The sequence below is a fragment of the Peromyscus californicus genome, unplaced genomic scaffold (assembly GCF_007827085.1).
Source record: "Peromyscus californicus insignis strain IS unplaced genomic scaffold, ASM782708v3 Scaffold_14__1_contigs__length_90479793_seg_2, whole genome shotgun sequence".
Lineage (NCBI taxonomy): Eukaryota > Metazoa > Chordata > Mammalia > Rodentia > Cricetidae > Peromyscus > Peromyscus californicus.
The window spans coordinates 35,908,703-35,929,498 of NW_026294436.1; the positions used below are offsets into that span (position 1 = coordinate 35,908,703).

General features: G+C 39.2%; 1 protein-coding gene across 3 annotated transcripts in view; it reads right to left on the reverse strand.

The window, feature by feature from the left end:
* Positions 1-390: 390 nt before the first annotated feature.
* The window catches only part of Hmcn1 (hemicentin 1), a 442,580-nt gene continuing 422,174 nt past the window's right edge, over positions 391-20,796 (reverse strand). The window contains exons 101-107 of one of the 3 annotated variants that reach the window (XM_052737149.1): positions 19,922-20,035; positions 18,875-19,000; positions 16,829-16,957; positions 13,040-13,390; positions 8,736-8,855; positions 3,305-3,431; positions 391-1,797 (exon numbers count right to left, since the gene is read on the reverse strand). In XM_052737149.1, coding sequence (XP_052593109.1) covers positions 1,431-1,797; positions 3,305-3,431; positions 8,736-8,855; positions 13,040-13,390; positions 16,829-16,957; positions 18,875-19,000; positions 19,922-20,035 — 1,334 coding nt within the window. In that variant the 3' untranslated portion in view covers positions 391-1,430. The remainder of the gene's footprint in view (positions 1,798-3,304; positions 3,432-8,735; positions 8,856-13,039; positions 13,391-16,828; positions 16,958-18,874; positions 19,001-19,921; positions 20,036-20,796) is intronic. The other 2 variants (XM_052737151.1, XM_052737150.1) reach the window with 2 other exon arrangements.

Genomic DNA, 20,796 nt, shown 5'->3' on the forward strand with positions numbered 1-20,796 from the left:
AGGCCAGAACCTTGCTTTGCTGCTTCTCTCTTGCCTGCCTACCCCAGCACCCACACCAGCCAATACTCCTACCTCTAATACTCTGACACCCCCTATCTTCCCCATACCCTCAACACCCCTAGGACCCCTAGGTGGCACCTGTCACCAAGGGGGTGCTTTGAGGTTTTATGATCTGGTCCAGATTGTTCTCTCTCTGCCTCCTGAGTGTGAATGCAATGTGATCAACGGGCTTCCCTGCTTTCCCTGCTGTTGGCACATCTTCCTTGCCATTATGGGCTTTCTTCTTGTAGAACTGGAAGCCAAAATGAGGCCTTCTCTCTCAACTTCTTTTCTCCCAAGTATTTTTATCATAGCCACAGAGAAGAACCTAACACAATCTATAAGGAAGCACATCTTAGGTTCTTAAGAAAAAGAGGTGAAAACTTTATTTAGGCTGATTTTACTGTAATTTTCTTATAAAATAATTTTATAAAAGAGTCCATCAAGATATTATATAGAAAATACACACTAAGGTAATATATACACTTCATAAAAATAGAATACATCTTGACAATTGCTTACAGAGTCTGTTACCACCATGTACAGTGTATTGACGTTTAACATGTTAACTTGAACATATATGATTACAAATAATCAAGAAATCTCTTCTATTGATATGTCTTAAAATAAAAAATATGGAATGTAAAAGTTATGGAGCTGAGTGAATAAAAGTTTATATTGAAATGTCAAAGACCCATGGCATGGGTGATTGTCTAAAGGGGAAGTAACTTTCTGATAACATAGTAAGAGGTTCCGATAAATTTCACAAAATCACTGGGAATATATCTTGAGTATTTAATCATGGTAAGTTCCATGTAGGATCAAACAAACTTATATCTGCACTATATTTTAGAAATAGTGGTGTTTCTCTCTCTCTCTCTTTTTTTTTTAATTCCTAAAATTGAAAAAAACTTGAAAGGAGATGTAGAAGTCTTATATCAGTATTTTAAAAATCTTATATTATGCCATAAGTTTTTATCAAAAACGCATAAAAACTGGTTTTACGCTTCTAAGAATAGCCAAATACTCAGAAATCTATTTGAATTTTTTAAAATATTGTTTCCAAGAGAATGATCTTAGCCACTATGCTACTACACAACATCACTGCTGTGTCCTGTTATGCGATCAGAATAATCTTTGGGAAGTAACTGCTCCAGTGTAATAAATAAAGAAGATAACGAAGGACTCCACTAGACCTTACTGGAAGATACACGACCGTAGTGGGATCATACAGATGCCTCAGCAGTACCAAGGAACATGCAGATAACGGAGTACAGCACCATTTTCAAGTTGCTGAGATTGCAACTGTTCAAGAGATAGTAAACCGTAGGGCTCCTTGATTGCCAGGATTAATGCAGTTGAAATATTTGGACTGGGTTCTGGAGTACTTCCTAGTATGGGTAGGCAGACACAGATATATAAACTATGAATGTGGTCTGATACTCAATGGTCCCATTGGCGCTGTAGGATAAAGCTCGAACCTTCATGCGATAGGTCTCTGCCTCTCGTAGTGGACGGGTAGTGTACACTACCCCTTTCAGGTTTTCATCTCTTAAGGCAAAAGGAACAGCTGGTTCCTCATCTACCATGAGGAAAGTTGTCCTGGGATGCATCACTCCATCCTCTGTGTATGCAACCAGCCGGATTAAATCTTGATTGGCAGCTATTCCAAATGGGAGAGAGACAAGTTTATATTCCAAGGCATATGGGCTCAAGGTACATTCCAAGTCATTGGGTGGACAGTTCTTGAGGCAGAACCTAAGGTTAGAAAATGAATGAGACACACATTTAAACACATGGTTATACACCTTGGAGCAGGATATGATATGACATAGGTGATCTCAATCCATGGTCATTCTCAGCAATTTGTTTACTTACAAAATGTGGCGTTCCCATGTCCTAGATCACTAGCTCAAAAGAGATGCCAGGTAGCTAAGAGAATAGCATGTTCTACAGTCAAGTATCAATATCCCTGCTCTATTAAAACCAGAAGAGTTGGAGTTCCTGAAGTAAGCAAGAATACTTTAGTTCCTTTTTGGTGGGGTGCTGGGATTGGATGAGGGCCTTGTGCACACTAAGTACATGCTCTACCACAGCTCCAACACAGTCCCAAGAGCACTGACCTTAAAATAAAAAGTCAGTTCCACAAACAAAAAAAGCATTGGATGTAGTTTGGAAACGAGTGCTTCTTAGAGACAAGACCATAAGTTGCATCATAACATTTATCCTAATGCTGGTTGGAGGTTGTTAAAATAGGATGTATAGTTGTTTGGTTCATTTTTCTCAGAACAATTAAAGGTCACTTAGGATTTCTAGGGGAGGGTGACTTCCTTTTTAACTTTTGTTTCATATTATTTTACATTAAAATGATTTTCCCCTTTCAGAACTCATGCTGAGTCATACTGACATTTAAATTATTTTTTTTTCTAGAAATCTAGAGGAAAAAAACCTCACAAAGGACTATTTCATGAAAACACACTCTTTAGTCATAGCATTTTTTAGATACATTGTAAATCTCTATATTTTTAATCCTCTCTTTCCTTTTTCCATTCCTATTAATCACAAACAGGTTTATGGAGGGTTCTGGGCAATCCACACACAAGCATGCTACAGTAACTTGAGGCATTACTAGGAGGAAAAAAGGTATGAGCTCCAGTGAGTATTTGGCAAGGGGCAGAGACTGTCTAAGATGAACATTATCCCTTGCTTTCAAGTTTCCAAGTTACCTTGGTACTTGGACAGTGAGGGGAAAAATTTTAAACAGTTTATTCAGAGCCAAGAAGACTATAGGACACCAGGAAATGTAAGGACGATATCATCGATGGGCAGATTAGTGACTCACCCTTGTCTCTCTCCTTCTCTTGCTGCGTGGTGAGTCACCATAGCAACAGAAAAGGTATGCCTTTGACCAGTCTACCTTGGTGACAGTTCTTACCAGCTTGAGGCAGTACAAATGGAAGTAGGGAATTTTCAAAAAGGCAGGCTCTGCACCCCACAAAATGTTTGCTGTTGTGGGAGAGCCCTGGACCCCACACTGTCACTCCATGGTGGACAGCCTCATCCAGGAAGGCTTGGCAATCACAAATGGCGGTTTGGCTTGCAGGGGAAGCTGCCTAATGAGTTCATCTCTTGTGCATTTATGGAAGAAGGAACACATGGTCAGCCTGCATTCCCTCATGGTTACTGATTTCCTATGAGTTCAACACGACTGTAGACAAACAGAGGGTTTCCAGGAGAATGTCTGGAATAGGAAGGTGAAACATACCCCAAAATAGGATCCCGTTGGTAGTTGGGTGGACAGGGTGTGTCGATGCACTGGTAGCTTCCTCTCATGTTGAAACACATGCGATTTGGCCCACAGCGCACATTCTGCTCCAGGCACTCATCTACATCTAGGGACCACACAAGGATACCAGGCATCATTAGTTGGGGTCAAGAAGGGCTATCGTAGCAGTCATTAGTATTTCACTGGGATATAGAGGCAGTTCTCATACCTTAGTCCTCCAGTGAGTTTATTTGTCATATCTAAGCTTCAGCCACAAAATGCGGAGTGTGATTCCCAGTCTATTTATTTCCCTGATTGCTCTGAGGACATGTTTCTCTAACATATGTTAAAAGTCAAAGAAAAATAAGAGCTGCAAAAGTAAGAGGGTAGCTTTTAAGAGCACTCATGAGCCTCTTCCATTTGAAATGCAGAATATACGTGAGCTTGTCAAGCAAATAATGTTTTAAATGCACGTTGACCAAGCCAAAAAAGGGGGGGAGGGGCATGTGACTACTCTGCAAAGTGAAGAATCTTTTTATAGTATGAGCAACGCTTGCACTAGAAGTTCAAATTGTAGGGAGGGAATGAAGACAGTAAAAATGAAAGGATTCATGCTGTAAACTCACAGGACAGTGTGAGGTAGGTAAGTTAGCTCTTGAAGAGAGAGATAAATTATAGAAAGAAAACCCCAAGATTAAATAAACGGCCCCCACAGTCCAAGTTTTATCAAATGGAACAGAATTGACTTGCTCTGACAGCAGAATCCACCCCCAGCAGTGTGGGATGGGAATGCATCCTGGAGCAATGGCAAAAAACGGCAGAAGCAGGCAAGTGACAGACATTGTTTTCTTTGTGGTTTCCTCACGGAGTTATTAAATGGAAAGACTGATGTAATAAAATAATTTGAAAGCAACACAGAACTGAAGGAAACTTTCAAGCTTTCTGAAAGGTTTTTGTGCCATAATTCTTAATGCTGGGTTTGTAATGGAGCACCAGAGGATGAGAAGTGTGTGGCCCGGGATTGAGAGAGATTTCTGACTGATCATCCACAAAAATCCAATAAATACGTTGAGGTATTTTTGAGATCCTAAAGTTATTATTTTGCTTAATCTTCTCACTGTGGCGATCTGAACCTGCCTGGTGATACATGAGGATTTCCACCAGTATGAAGGCAGGCAAGTATTTCAGGTAACCAATTTCATCATTTCCCACAAGTTCACCCTGCCCACAACAATCTGCCTGAGAACTTCATGGTCTGGAGGGTTTCTTCCATAACCTTCATTTACTTTCCAGAGAAAGGCTGCATGAATCCTAGAACAAAAATATGTTCTTTTTTTACAAACAGTTTTCTTACAATAAAGAATCAAGAGTGTGAGCCGGGCAATGGTGGCGCATGCCTTTAATCCCAGCACTTGGGAGGTAGAGGCAGGCGGATCTCTGTGAGTTCGAGGCCAGCCTGGGCTACAGAGTGAGTTCCAGGAAAGGCACCAAAGCTACACAGAGAAACCTGTCTCAAAAAACCAAAAATAAATAAATAAATAAACAAACAAATAAATAAATAAATATAAAAGAACCAGAGTGTGAAACACACTTCTTTTTTTTTTTTGTTTTTTTGGTTTTTCGAGACAGGGTTTCTCTGTGTAGCTTTGCGCCTTTCCTGGAACTCACTTGGTAGCCCAGGCTGGCCTCGAACTCACAGAGATCCGCCTGGCTCTGCCTCCCGAGTGCTGGGATTAAAGGCGTGCGCCACCACCGCCCGGCTGTGAAACACACTTCTATTTCAGCAGTCATGTCTATTATCTGTGAGTCAATTTTTAATTATGTTTTTTTATCCCATGAATATGCTATATCTCTTTGATAAATTGAGGTTGTCTTAAAGATAAAGTAAAAAGACTTTGAGGAGAATGTGAAAGAAATTCAGTTAGGCTTCCCGCCCCTCCCCCCCCAAATTAAAAATTTCCCTTTGTCTCTAACTTTGTATACTGATCTAATGCAGAAACATCGAGACCAGTAGCCTGTGGCAGCCATAAGAATTGTGTTATGGGGGCAGAGTGTGTGTGTGTGTGTGTGTGTGTGATAAGAGCTGTTAGTACCCTAGAGTTTCATTGCTTTAGGATGGGCCTAGAGAGATGCACAAGAATTTGTAAATACATGTGTTTGACATGAAAGCTGAGGGACTATTGAGGGGGGAGTCAGTGAAGGAAAGGGAAGAGAGGTGAGGCAAACCTTGACGGGAAAATATGAGCAAGGTGCAATGATATATTTTCATGAATACATCATAGTGAAATCCATTATTTCGTACACTAAAATTAATAAAAATATAAAAAAATCATTGAATTATTTCCTAAACACGAGAATTATTCATATTTTCCCACATTATACGTTCAGTCTAAACAGTCAAAAGTTAATATCGCCTCATAAATGTTTGTATTTTGCAGAGGTCTTTGGATGCTTCAAGCAAATGTGAGAAGTGTTTATTGACCTGCAGAACTATAGTCTGTGTCGAGGAGAAAACATCTGTCTTTATAGTCTGTAATAATGTCTGTTTTCCATAGGAATCTTTGTAAGTACTATGCTGTTAGGCAGGTGACCCTCCTTTATCTGTGGCCTACTCACTGTTCTTAAATAAGGAAGGCAAAACAAAAACAATAACAAAAAGGACAAATGAAAATAGAGAAATAAGGCAGAGCATGATGGCATACCCATTTAATCCCAGTACTCGGGAGGCAGAGGCAGAGGGACCTCTGTGAGTTTCAGGCCAGCCAGTGCCACACAATGAGACTTTGTCTCAAAGAAAAATTAGAAGAATAATACTCTTGTCTTCTATAATGGACCAGGTGATGATATCTAATAAACACCATAAGAATATTACAGGAGAAATTGAAGTGGAGGCAATAATATAATTATCTCTCTTACAAGAAAAGAATGACAACGTGAGCTGGAAAGATTTCATATCAACAACACTAGAAAATATGATTCATTTAAGCAATTGTTTCTAGATACTTTAAAAATAATCGAGGATAAATATACATCTGTACTATAGAAAGTATGAGTAACCTGGACTCTTGGTAATCATGCACTATTTCTTAAAAAGCATAGAAGACAGAACTCCTTTCAAATTCAGTGTCATTATAATATTAAATTTTTTCTTCTAAAAAGCATATGCTTTCATTAATAGTTTTCAAACAAAGCATTTTTGTCATGTATGAAAGCCTATTTGAGTTTTCTTTTTTATTTAATATTTGTGGTGCATAAAATCAGACTGAGGTTTTTTTTAGATTCTCCTCGCTGTTCCTCAAATCTTGATTGGTCACACTTTTTGTGTTTTTTAATTTTATAGCTGATGACTTGCACTTTTGACAGACTTCTCTGTCTTTGTCCCCTCTGATACTGTCCACTGTAATTTCCCAGCTCCTACTGACAAGGCCATAGTGTAAAAAAAAAAAAAAAGATGAAAACCAGCCTCTTGCTGCTTGTGAATGCCTCAAACACTTTCTAAAGCTCTAAAGAGACTCCCAGTTATTCTTTAGAGTAAGGAATTCTTTAAAAGGCAGAAATGTTTTCTCTCATGGCTTTTAAAACCACAAAAGTATGTAACCCATTTAAATTGCAAACGCTTCCATGACACCTGTTTCTGATTTGCTCACAGTATTTTCCACTCTGTAGCTCAAATGAAAACTGAAAAATGTTTTGAGCTAAATGAGGGCAATTAAAAAAAATGGCAAGATTTAGAAAAGAAGAAAAATCTCTCTAATGAGTGTATCATATAACCCTTTAACTTTGCTTAAGGGATTTTGTGGTTCAGTTGATAATTCTAAATGCTTTGGTATTTGCCCTGAGTCCTTTGGTGCCTGAGAGATCTGTAGGAAGGATAGTGGTAGTTTGGGCATTGGTGCTTTTTTTTTTTTAAAGTTTGAGACAGTCTCATGATGCAGTCCTGCTGGTCTCAAACTCACAGTGATCTGCCTGCCTTTGCCTATAGAGGACTGGGATAAAAAAGCATTTGCCACCAAACCTAGTGACATTGGTGTTCTTTTAGAAAGATGTCTGGGCTGAGTTAGTTCTAGAACATGCAGAGTCAGCACTTAAACCCCCTGCTCCTGAGTGTGCTGCCTGCAGTGGTCACGGCACCGCAGGAAAGAGAAAAGGCCATGCGAGAATATACAATCTGAGGTTTGGTCTTGACTACACTCGAATATAGGGGGTTCACATAGTTACCATAGGCAGTAATTTTATTTGTATACATGACTGGAAATCACACGGATGCTGCTGACTCAGGTTATTTGTCTAAGGTATATTCCTGATAAAGTGCAGTGATTGGTGGATGAGAGTGAAGGCTTTACTGAGTTCAGACTTCTCCAGCCCCAGCATCCTAAATGGGGGACCTCAGACAGTGTGAAGAGTAGGGAAGGGGATGCCTTTTGGTATATGAGGTAAAGCCATCCTGGCTACAAGTCTTGTTTCCAGATCACATCTACAAACTGCATTTCAAGCAAGTCTTTTGTGAAGTCAAAAAAGGGAAAATTTAATCTCAATTTTATTGCTGCTGATAAAATACTCTCTTAAAGACTTTGTAGGTGTACTTTTCAAAAGGATATAGTTTGTATATGACAGAAGTTAAAAACATCAGAGACATACATCATGCTTAGATTTTGTTCATAAAATTGAGGGAGATTCTCAGAAGAGATTAATGGGCTATTTCTTTTTAATCTAAGTATATTTTGCAGTATAATACATCACGAAAGTGCCATTCTCTTTTCATGTTTTTCACACAAAACAGGGAAAAGTGGCGACTGATATTTTTCCTTCCCATTTTCACTCTGCTTTGCCCTCAACCTCACTATGGAACCTATAAATTAGTATTTTGATTTATTTACATTTGTTTGCATTAGAATGTAAGCTCCTAAAGGGAATGACTACCAAGTCATTTGTTTTCATCCTTTACCTCCAGCAGAACTAGTATATGATTGTGAGTCTTCATTTGTAGGGTCAAAGAATGACGAGATTATTGCCATTTCGCCACGGATAACCCTAGAAATCAATCTAATGAGAGAAAATAGAGTGGCCCCTCACATTGTAGTCAGTATACTAATTATTCCTCTCATTTTCCCTGCCACCCTAGTTAACTGGTGAGAAAGTTAAATTTTTTAAAAGATGTGTTCCCTTTAAGTGGGGAAGGTCTCGAATATGACCGGTGTTAATGATTCTTCAAGGAAGACCACCAAGCATGTGCCCCCATTATTTTCCTTCACCGAGCCACCTCCCTCTTGCTTTTCCTACTTGCAAAAGTATTGTTTAGCTACACATCTGACCAACGAGTATGAAAGAAGAGGAACAGCCAGGGGGATAATTATTCACAAAAATTTCCTCATGTTTTCCACATTGTTTTTCATGTCACACTGGAGCAATGAACATTCCAGCCTCTTCTCACCTTGGCATGTTTTCCCGTTGAGCATGAGTCGATAGCCTGGCGGACAGACACACTGGTAGCTTCCAATGGTGTTTTTACACTCATGTTGGCAAGTATCTCTGTTTTGACATTCATCAATATCTGTTCAGAAAGAAAACAGAGTGTACAATCATGCCAAATGTAAGCAGAATCTGTGACAGAGCCATCAATACCAGTGGCTGACATAAGATACATTTCCTGCTGATCTTACATTCACACTCTTAAAAGTGCTTAGAGCTATTATACATCAAAGTCTGCTTTTAGTGAAATAAATATGAACTTTGTTACAATATGCACCACACTATGTTATAATGTACGAAAATTTCTTTATCATCTTATATGCACATATATGAGCTGAAGGCTCAACTTTGTCATTTTTTCTGTGGTGCTAAATTGCATTAAGATGACAGGGGTGACAGATTTGTATAGGATCCTAAACCACCAAAGAACTACCTTGTGCTAGAAAGGTAAAATTTTCCTGGAGGTTTCTTTTTATATTAAATGGAAAAAGAGCTATCCATTTTAAAATGATTATTTTGCATGCATGAGTGTTTTGCCTACATGTATGTTTGTGTATCATGACTGTGCACTGTATGTGGAGGCCAGAAGAGGGTATTGGGTCCCCTGTGGAGGCCAGAAGAGGGTATTGGGTCCCCTGAGACAGGAGTTACAAACTGTTGCGAGCTGCCTTGTGGATGCTGGGAATCAAATCCAGCTCCATTGGAAGGGCAGCCAGCACTCATAACCATCTCTCTAGCTTCTGGTCTTTTTCATGTAAACTTTAGATGTCAGTCTCTCTCCCTGCATCTTCTCCCTACAACATAGCTTTTCCATATGCAGGTATTTTCAGGTGGAAATGTTTCCATATTTGTGAGAAATACTTCTCAATCTCTTTATATAATGGCAAAGTGCTAGTGGTAAATACATGTCTACAGCTGTGCTAAGCTGGGCAGCCCCTTTAACATCTCAGTCAATTCTTCTGCCAGAAGGAAACATGGAGACCACCTATTCTGCTTCATTGGGTTTGTTGGAAGATTCATGCACTGCAATAAATGGGAAAACATTTTATAAATCACAAGGGAGGTACCAGCTATCATTAAACTGAAAAAATATCACACACACATTAAAAGTACAGTGAAAGTAGATGATAATCCAAATTCAACAATTGTTTTTGTATTCCAGTTGCGGTTTGGGTGGATCATCTCTTTCATGGTCCCTGAGTGTACACTAACCAATGGAACACTGAAGAATATGGCAAGAAGTAGGAACAGGAATGCAGAAGTGTAGAAATAAAGAAAAGACAAAGTGAGGCCTGGGAGATGTCTCAGAGCAACTGGATCTGTTCTTGTTGTGTGCTTTGCACATGCTGAAAATATAATTGTAATGATTCAAAATCTGTTAATGATACATATTCAGCAAATATTCACTTCCCATGTTTATGCATCATTTTAGCTAACCAAAGTATTCATTTCATAATTTGTGTGAGTTATTTTTGTCTTTCCTCTTTAAATATTTGCTTTAATCTAAAACAACAACAGAATTTCAAATGTCTTTGAACTTCAAGTCATTAACATGGAGCTTCACAACATATGCATTTTAAAATGGCCAAGTGTGACTTCTGCTTTCAGAACTGAAACAAAGTTCATTATTTCTGTTAAGCCCTGAGATCAACTGTTTAAAAACTAAAATTTGCTCAAATCTCACAGGATTCCACAGTGTCAATTTAATCCTTTTGTGACTTGTCTGTCCCAGATGGTTAATTAAGGGCAGTCTTTGTTTGTTGTAAGTTGCTTTTGTTAGACGATTCCAGAGCTGTCTGCAACCCCAGTGTGAATATCTTTATTAGCCCCAATAAAATGTCCAGCATATTTTAGGAAATATCCAAGCCTCCTCATTGTCTCTTCAATAAGTGGAAAGATCCATAGGTTACTGAGTTATAAAAGCTTACTTTAGATTTTACATGACTGATATATTCATTCTAAAACAGTCCTGAACAATGTATGCCCATCAAAGGGAGATAATTTTGATGTACACAGTATTGGTGTAATACAAACATCAAGAAAGAAAAACTTCACTTGACTCAGTATGAAGGAGCTACAGCTACAGGCCATGATGGAAAGGAGGGAGTTGGGCTGATAGACTCTATATGATAGAGCTGCAGCTACAGGCCATGATGGAAAGGAGGGAGTTGGGCTGATAGACTCTATATGATAGAGCTGCAGCTACAGGCCATGATGGAAAGGAGGGAGTTGGGTTACTAGATTCTATATGATGGAGCTGCTGCTACAGGCAATGATGGAAAGGAGGGAGTTGGGCTGATAGACTCTATATGATAGAGCTGCAGCTACAGGCCATGATGGAAAGGAGGGAGTTGGGTTACTAGACTCTATATGATAGAGCTGCAGCTACAGGCAATGATGGGAAGGAGGGAGTTGGGTTACTAGATTCTATATGATGGAGCTGCTGTTACAGGCAATGATGGGAAGGAGGGAGTTGGGTTACTAGACTCTATATGATAGAGCTGCAGCTACAGGCAATGATGGGAAGGAGGGAGTTGGATTGTTAGTATGAGAACCTTTCTAAAACTACTTTTTCTTCAGATGTTAGAGCACAGCAATTAGGTGGTACACGATGTGAGGGCGTGGTTTAGTTTATTTACAGCATGGGCAGGAGCAACAATTTTGAGGAAAGAGAATAAAAATAGAACAGAAAAAAAAGAGTTTGTCCAAAATGAAGAAAAAGTGGGATGGTGGCTGGCTACAGAGTCCCACCAGTAAGAATAACTGTTCAGAAGACATTCTGAAAGACAATATGAAGAGTGAAACGTTTTGACTAGTGAAGAGTCAGATCAAAACTGTAGGCATGGAGGGCTGCCAACCACTCAGAATGATGTGAGATGCAGAGAATCAGTGGCTGTGGGGTATTTTCCACATTGGACCAAATGTAGGGCATTGTTAATAAATGGATTAAAGTTTGAGCATATGCCATTGACTGTGTCTACAGTTCTGGAAAACTCATCACAGAACAAAGTTCACATAACCATAAAAATAAATTTTAAGTACACCAGGATAACTAGAAAGAAAAACATTGGAAAAAATACGAATGCAATAACAAAGTATGAGGCTCAAATTTTCAGAGGGTCTGGAGGATATAACTAAGCCCAGGCAATAGGACAATCTGGGTTCACCTAAAGTTGAACAAGGAAACATGTCAGAAAAGATAACAGGATGGAGAAGAGTGAAAAAAAGAAGAAACAATAATAATAAAAAAACAAATCAGAAGGAGAAGAAATCCTTAAAACACTAAGAAAGTTTAAATAGAAAGTGCATGCCACTAAGGATAAGCAATGTGTAGAACACATAAAGAGAGCAGTAAGGATGAAATCATCCAATGAATGGTCTTCCAAGAGAGCTGTAAGGATGAATGGTCTGGTCCAACAGTCTTTGAATTTTTACAGGATTTCCCTCTTGTTTCCCTCTTTTCCTGTTTGCTTTCTTTAGTCATCTGACAAGCCAGTGGGGCCAATTGCTATTTGCTAATTCTTGATGCCCAGCTCATGGACGTACAAACTGGATACCTACCGAAAGCTGAGTTAAATATATGGCAATGGGAATATTTACAACTTAGCTGAAAATAAGGTCTCAGATTTCCTAGGGGAAATTACAGTTAATGTTTGTAGAATTGAGTTACTGGCTTTTGAGTTTAGATAAAGATACTAAGAACACGTATTTTGGAGCAATGCAAACAAATCTTGCTCTGGATCACATTATCTTTCTATTCATAAACATACAAAATAATCTAACTGAGAAATTCCATGGTGAAACTAGGGACGACAGCCAACAGATGTTGGTTGTTATATAGAACAGCTGTCTGAGTCACTAACACTCTCATTTCTAAGCCACCAATTTTGCATCATACAAACCTACGATCTGATCACTTCATAGTATGTGACAATATGTGTATCTTCCTAAAAACTCACATTATGGACCACAGTGACATTTATATCTACATAGGATTTAATCCAGTAACACTTTTCAAGAATAATCAGAAAGAGAAACTTAATATAACACAAAATATTATCAGAATGCACACATGCAAATACATCGTTTATTTAGATAAAGTTTGTAGTCTCTCAGGTGCCAGAATATATGTCTTAAAACTTTGAGTCAGTCCAGACTTGAGATGAGATACAGTTCAGTGCACGGAACACAGGTGCTATAGACATGCTTAGACTCTGGACAAGAAGTGAGCTCACAGAAAGGAAAGGCAATATGGCTGACATTTACCTACACATGTGTCATGGTTTGCCTCAGAGCCTTCAGGGCAACTTTTCCTAATAGTCCTTCTAGTCCTGGAGAAAGATGCTCTGCTGTTTCTATACTCTGAGTAGGAGCTGTAGAGCTGTGAGTGCTGTCTGTAATGCTGCCGAGGCTGATAGTCACTTCTCACGGGGGAGAACCGGGCATGGTTATAGCTACTGTATTGAGTGCCATAACTCGACAGCCTCTCCAATCCAGCGCAAGATTTCCCATCCCCTAACAAATGTTGTCCTGGTGGACAGACACACTTGAAGCTGCCGGGGGTGTTGGAGCACTGATGTGCACAAGGTTTAGGTGCTTGCTCACATTCATTAATGTCTGCGCGTGTGCCATGATACATAAAAGAGAGAGAGAAAAAAAAGCATATATACACACAAAACAATCAGTCTGTGAAACAAACTAAAGACATTGTATTATTCTCAACAATGGTGCCAAGGCTAATCACCCAGTTATGAATACTTAGAAGAATCCGTGCCTCTTCCTATGTACTGTTTCATACGTGCACATTTTATTTAAACATCCATACTCCAGCAGGTGCCCCGGGAAGCTGAACACTAGTTCTGGGCATCCATCTTCCCTTTCTTTTACTGTTATAGCTGTGAGACCCAATGAGATGTTTCAGCCTTGTCCCCTTGCCTTCAAGGTAAACCAAGCTTGGATGTGTTTCACTTTGGGCTACGCCGACACACGTCTTTATATGCAGCATGCAAGACTGCCGTTTACGTATTTCATCTTATTTTAGGCTAGCAATACAGTAATGGATTTAATTATGGAAATACTATAAACCCCACACTCAGCTTTCTGAATTGAACTGGGCAGGGACATGCTACAATAGTAAAAATGTTTCACCTTCCTTTGAGAGTAAAGATACAAAAAAGCGTGGAACCCAAATTATTTTTATAATTTATAATAAATTTATAATAATTTATAATAAAACAAAAATTATTTAAATGTCTCTGTATGTCCTAAGAAAATGATATATGTATATATCAAAATTTTTCTCTTTTTTGAAAAGATTTATTTTATTCTTAATTTTTTTCTCATGTGTATGTGTGTGTTTCTTCTGTGTGTTTGTGGGTGCCCTCAGAGCCCAGAAGAGAGTCTAGGTCCCCTGGAGCTGGAGCTGCAGGCATTTGCTAGACGCTTGCTGTGGGTGCTGGGAACTGAGCTTGGCTCCTCTGGAAGCCTCTTAACTGCTGAGCCATCTCTCCAGCCTTTCCTTTTTCTCTTTTGACTAACAGATTCCTCAGATGTATTTCTAGTTCTCTTGGTTGGTTCGCACTGTGGGAAACACTCACGTGTTTAGATCTAGTGTTTATGAATCTATAAAGATCTGTATGTTCATTTATTATTTTCTTACGGAAGTGAGCTTCGTCTTTCCACACTGATCACGGCCTTCATAACTTATTCCCTACCCAGTGGCAGCAGGGCTCATTGCCAAACAAAACTGCCTCACACCGCATCTCTCCTTGTCTTCCCATTACACAGTTTGGAGAAAAATCTAAGCTCTTTGCTCTGACCTCTGTCTTCTGCCCAGCTGTGTTCCAATAGCCCAGGCCCTGTGTCCATCTCTGAGCATGGTCGGTGTGTACCCATCTGCCGGGCTGTGGCATGTTTTCTCTTTAGTGCTTGTTTGAACCTTCCCACACTGGCTGCCCCTTCACCCTACTCTCTGGAGAGGTGCTGTTCACCCTGGCCTGCATCATCCTCCCCCTAGCCCTGTTTGATGTTCTTAGATTGTTAATCACCATCTGAAATTGTACTCTATTTATCCTGGAAGTACCTTTCTCCCCATGAAAGGTAAACCCCATGAGGACAGAGACCTGCTCTACAGTGTTTAGAGTTAATTTCCTACAACTGAGAACATCACTCAGAACAAATTATGTGCTCAATAAACTCTGCTTGAAATAAAGAAGCAGTGAGTATTGATGCCTGGGGTCAAGTCTGGTCACTAACAGTAGAAACAAAAAGTGTCCTATAGTGAACTGTGCCTTGAGGACAGAGAAGCCTGAATTTAAAAGTGGAAGGAATGGTAATTCTGTTGGTCCTCAGAGGGCTGAAATTGTATGTGGAGTTTGCAGTCAGCCGTCTCCACTAGTGCATCCGGTCGTCCTACAATTAAAACTCTCAGATGTATGGATACATAACTACAAGCTCGCAGCTTTTCTGTTTTGAATTATTAATTTTGACTTAATAGTTAAGCCAAGCTCATTTTCCTCCTAGATATCAAGGGAACAAAGACACAGAATCACGTTTCACTGAGACAAAAGCTCATCATAGCTTGGAGAATTTTATAATGTTGTTTTTCTTTTTTCGTATATGTCAACAAATAAAGTGTTTCTTGGCAACTCATTCTGCAAGTTGAAAAACCACATGAAAATCAGGGATCAAAACGGAATCCTTTAATCCATCACTACAGTGGCAGGAAAACATTAGAAAATGTTTAAAACAAAAGTAATAATTTGTTTTAAAACCTATTCTGGAAAGCAAAAATTAAAATGAACATTTTAAACTCTTCAGGGAAATGACCTTTCTTTATTCCTCAGTACAACGTTAGATATGCACCTACAATCCATGTCCAGAACAAACTAACACTCCACTACATACATCACTGTAATGGCTGTTCAAGAAATTCGGTGACAAGAGCTAGACAGGCATTGCATGTTATAGAATATAAGCTATAATATCTAAACAGAAGACTAAAATGATGTGTTACACATTTATTCTATTAATATAATAGCTTATAAAAATGGTGCTGGCATGAACATTTGCTATGTGCCAAGTACTATGCTAGGAGCAATATAAAAACAGAACTAATTGCTGTAAATTGTTTAATAGACAAACAAGACAACCAATTTTAAAAACAGATTATAAGACCCTAAAGCAAATATCAAAACCCCGTTATTTAAAAGTCCATATAGTTTTTTTTTTACTTCACTTAAATAGTCTGATGATGAATGACTTAATAGTTCAGCTTCTTGATTATAGATACACAAATTTTTAAAAAGTACATGGTTACTCTGTGTGTGCATGTGTACCCACATGGGAAAGACAGGGGGTGGGGATAAAGTGTCTACCTCTATCACTCTCTGCCATATTGCCTGAAAACTTTTAGGCTCATGGTTTTGGCTAGGCTGGCCAGTGAACTCCCAGTGTTCACCTGTTTCTGTTCCCTAATACTGAGGTTATAGGCAAACGAGGCCATGTGCAGTTGGTTTTCTTTTCTTTCTTCTTCTTAATGTGGGTGCTGGGAATTCAAACTCAAAAACCTTTCCAGGCTTGCACGAGCAAGCACTCATATCCACTGGCCCATCTTCCCAGCCCAGGGTTATCTTCCTATACATATCTCTCACCATCTGCCTTATTCTATAGTGCATTATGACTAGAATGGAAACAAATAGGCAATTGGAAGAATTGAATGAGATATTTTTAGTTCAGAGAATAGCATACAGTGAACATTAAATATTGTAGTCAATGTAATAATTACCAGTTCACTTAAATTATATTGGAAGTTCACTTTGATATATATGCATTACTTAGGAAACACTCAGGAAATGGCCATAATATTACTTGAAATGCCAATATAAATTGAATTCAATGTGAAGTCTCTGAGGCAGTAACCAGACTATGTTACAACTTACTAGCCTACTTATACATCTACTAGGTGTAACAATAGAGCATGACCACACATGTCTGCTAAGACCAGGTAACCCTATCAGCAGGTGAATTACTCTGGAAGGGTTTTTGTTAACTTACCAACACAAGGTCTTCCAACTCCTTGGGACCGATAACCCCTTGGGCATGCACACCGGTAGCTGCCTCTCATGTTCTCACATATTTGGTTATATCTGCACTGATGGGTCCCATCTTTGCACTCATCGATGTCTACAGACATGGAGGCAATAAAAAAAAAAGCAGTATTTCTTCAAACCTGGAGTCATCATACTTAGAATTCACATTCTGCTGATTGTCCAAAGGTCATGTTTCTCACTATGTTGTTGAGATTATATTAAATTCGGATTTAGGACTCGGGAGTCAGGAAACCTGGGTTCAACTCTCAGCACTGACACTATTAACTGGCCCTCCCCCACCCCCTTGCTTCCTACTGTGGAAAGAGTTTTGTTCTTTGTTTTTGGTTTTGCTTCTTCTCTGTACTTCAATTCCTTTGGCCATCTTATTTGTCCCAAAGGTCATTGTGTAGGCAGATTTGGAGCCATAGTGCTACATGGCTCCTGACCCCCAGTTCCACAGCTGCAGCTGCCAGCTGGACATCTCCACGTCCTCTCTGAACTGCACTGCAAAGCCAGCATGCCCACTTTTACCCTTACTCTCTTATTTATAGCAACAGCACTCCTTCGAAGTCAACCCTGGCTGCTAGTATCAGAGTCATCTTTAAGTTACTTTTGCAGCTGGGTAGTTTTGTAACCTTCCACTGAAGCCATAGATGTCTCCATTTACATTCTCACTGAGCCAGATTTCTGCTGTCCCTTCTTATTCTGATATTTCAGTTCATGTCATTTCTAATTATCTTAGACCTAATTATAGAGTTAATATTCTTATAAACAAACACTGCTGGATGCTATGGTATGTGATGCTCAGAACAGGCTGCTACTCCACTGAAGGAAAATAGTTAGCTATATGCATAGTGTTAGAGCTACAAAGTGTTTGAAAGGTGATAGTACAGTACTCGCCCCTAGAAGTTCCTAGCAATACAAACCCTTCATGTACCTCAATTGTCAACAAGTGGTCAGTATTCCACATCTAGCTATTTCTTCTGAACACAGGGCTTTCTTGTCTTCCCTTTCCTACCGTCAGCACAAGTTAACAGTCCAGTCAACTTAAATTTAAATGTGCTCACTTCCACCATGCTTTTGATAGTCTTACATATGATCGCTTGATTGCTGTCTTGGTCGCGGCTCAATTTTATTTGCATCTTTTATAGTGTTTTCATCTCCCCCCCCCACCTAGTTTTGATAGGCGAGTAAGCTGAATTAATGCTCTGTTTTTATTTATTATTACATTTACTTATTGTGTGTGCGGAGGGAACTCACATGCCACCACACACGAGGAAGGCTGACAGATCTCTCCTTCCACAGTGTGGGTCCCAGGGACTGAATTCAAGTGGTCTGACTTGGCTACAGGAGTCTTTACCTGCTGACCTATCTTACTCACCCACTTTGTTTTCATTAATTGCTGCAGTTTTTAGATCTACTAGCTCATGTCGGCTGGTACAGAATAGATAAACAAGGAATAAACTTAGAAGAAATATAACTTATTTTATATTCTTTTTTTTTTTTTTCTAAGTTGCAAATTGATGACATCTGGTGACTTTGTAAGCTGTTACAGAATAGACGACAAGGAATAAAGTTGAGGCAAATAGAATTTATTTATTTTCTTCTCCTTGATTTAATATTTAAAGTAGTTCTAGAATAATTATATTTTAAAATAAGTCTATAAATAAACTTTTTCTTGACTTTGCTGTGAAGTTCTAAGCAGATATGCTAAATTTCAAGTTAGAAATGGCATGAGTTAATGCTAATCTATGTAGATATTAAACTTTGTAAAAAAATGTTTGATGGACAGGAGCTTAAAATGGTCCTAAGTCTGCATAATGGGCTTCCATCTCCTTGTACGCCATGATGATGGGATTCTAGAGCTCAAGCATGCCAGGACTTAGAGGAACTAGTGGAAAGGATTTTCTTGTTAACTCAGTTTTTGTCATCACCTTATTCTGGAATAGATACCTTCCTTAGCTTGTTGGTGTCAAAGAGTTCTCTGTCAGGGAAAGAGCACGGCACTCACCAATGCAGGTCCCGTTTTCAGCCTTGGTCATTCCATTTGGACAAAGATCAATGCACTTAAAGCCACCTCGGGTGTTCTTACAGTGTTGGTCTAGTCTGCACACGTTCTGTCTACATTCATTCACATCTCGACAAAAGAACAAAGGTAATACAGATGAGGTAAATGATTGGCTCCACTTCTCTAGAGAAAATAATCCTTAGGATTTTAAGATAATTATAAATCAGTATACATGTGTATAACATAATTGCTGCATATGATAAAAATACTTAAGTCTAACAAGGTATATTAATTTAATTTACTTTAAATCAGAATGAGAAAGTATTATTTCACAGTTGGTAGCCATACTTATATATGATATAAACTTAATATGTATACATACATACATATACATGTATATATAAACTTAATGTGTATACACATATATGCACATATTTGCACACATATATATGAATCTATTATATATATTATGCTGTAAGACCCTAGTGGTTTTATTCAAGTATGGAGCAGGGAATCTATAAAATGTCACTTAATTTTGCTTTTTGTACAGATTACAAGCATGGGCATAGCTTGGTACTTGAATAAGTCCTAGGACGCAGCATGTACATTTAGATAATTCAACACTGAAAAATTAGAGAAGTCTGGAGAGATGGCTCAGTGGGTAAGAATGCTTGATACACAAATGTAAGGATTGGGGTTTGAATTTCCAGAACCCATGTAAGAACCTGGGTGTGGCTGCATGTGAACCCATAACCTCAGTGCCATAGGAAAGTAGAGTCTGGAGAATGGCTGGGGCTTGTTGGCTGCCTGGTCTAGCTGAAAAACAGTGAACTTCAATTTCAGTGGGAGATGCTGTCTCAAAGGAATAAGGTGGAGAGTGATAGGCCAGGTCATTGATGTCCTCTTCTAGACTGTGCACATGTGCATACAAGCTCGCTCTCTCTCTCTCTCTCTCTCTCTCTCTCTCTCTCTCTCTCTCTCTCTCTCTCTCTCTCTCTCTCTCTAAGTTACATCAATATAATCACTGTGAATTCAAAGTAAGTATCTTACCAATGCATTTTCTGCCTTTGAGTTGATAGCCAGCTTCACATCCACACTGGAAGCTTCCTATGACGTTGAAGCAGCGTTGGTGACAGGGATTGGATTCCTGACATTCATTAATATCTGTCAAATAAAATCAAAACTTTCGGTAGATGGTGTTAGGAAAGCTGAGGACATTCATTCCAAACGTTTAATCATCTACCGATCTTGATGATGATCATGGTTAAGACCGCAGACTAACCTGATACATGCAGTCTTGTAGTCTCTGCTACACAATTAATACAATCAGCTGCTGGAAAGGGCTTCATCCTCTGATACTTCTAAACACAGATGTTTACTAATGGTTCAGAACTCTGTTGGTTAAATTCTGGCCTGCTTTAAGTATTTTACTGTGTGGCCCCTACCCGTTTCTAGGAATTTTTAGCTCTGGAATTCTGTTGAAAGACTGGAATGAAGATAGAAGAAAAGAAAACAAAGCAAACTGACAAGAAGCTGGAAGGTCCTTTGCAAGTGGCCTTATTTCCCTGCCCTGGCTGCTACTCTCCTGACGAGCCTATGGTGTTGTGTCTGACTTAGCAACCTCAGCAGCCCTCCTCTCCTTCTCTGCGGTCACTGCCAAACTCGTCCCAACATGACCTGGTTCACAGTGTAAAGAGGAGAATGTGAAGCCTTGGTATCCTCCCTTCTCTCCCTTACTCAGCCCCACGGGGGTGGGGGGGGGGGGAGAGAGAGAGAGAGAGAGAGAGAGAGAGAGAGAGAGAGAGAGAGAGAGAGAGAGAGAGAGATCCCCCTCTCATAAGAGAAGTCTATCTGAGTTTTGCACCTCTGAAGGCACCTTCTCTTTTCTCATCAACACAGGGACTGTAGCCCATCAGTTGATCACT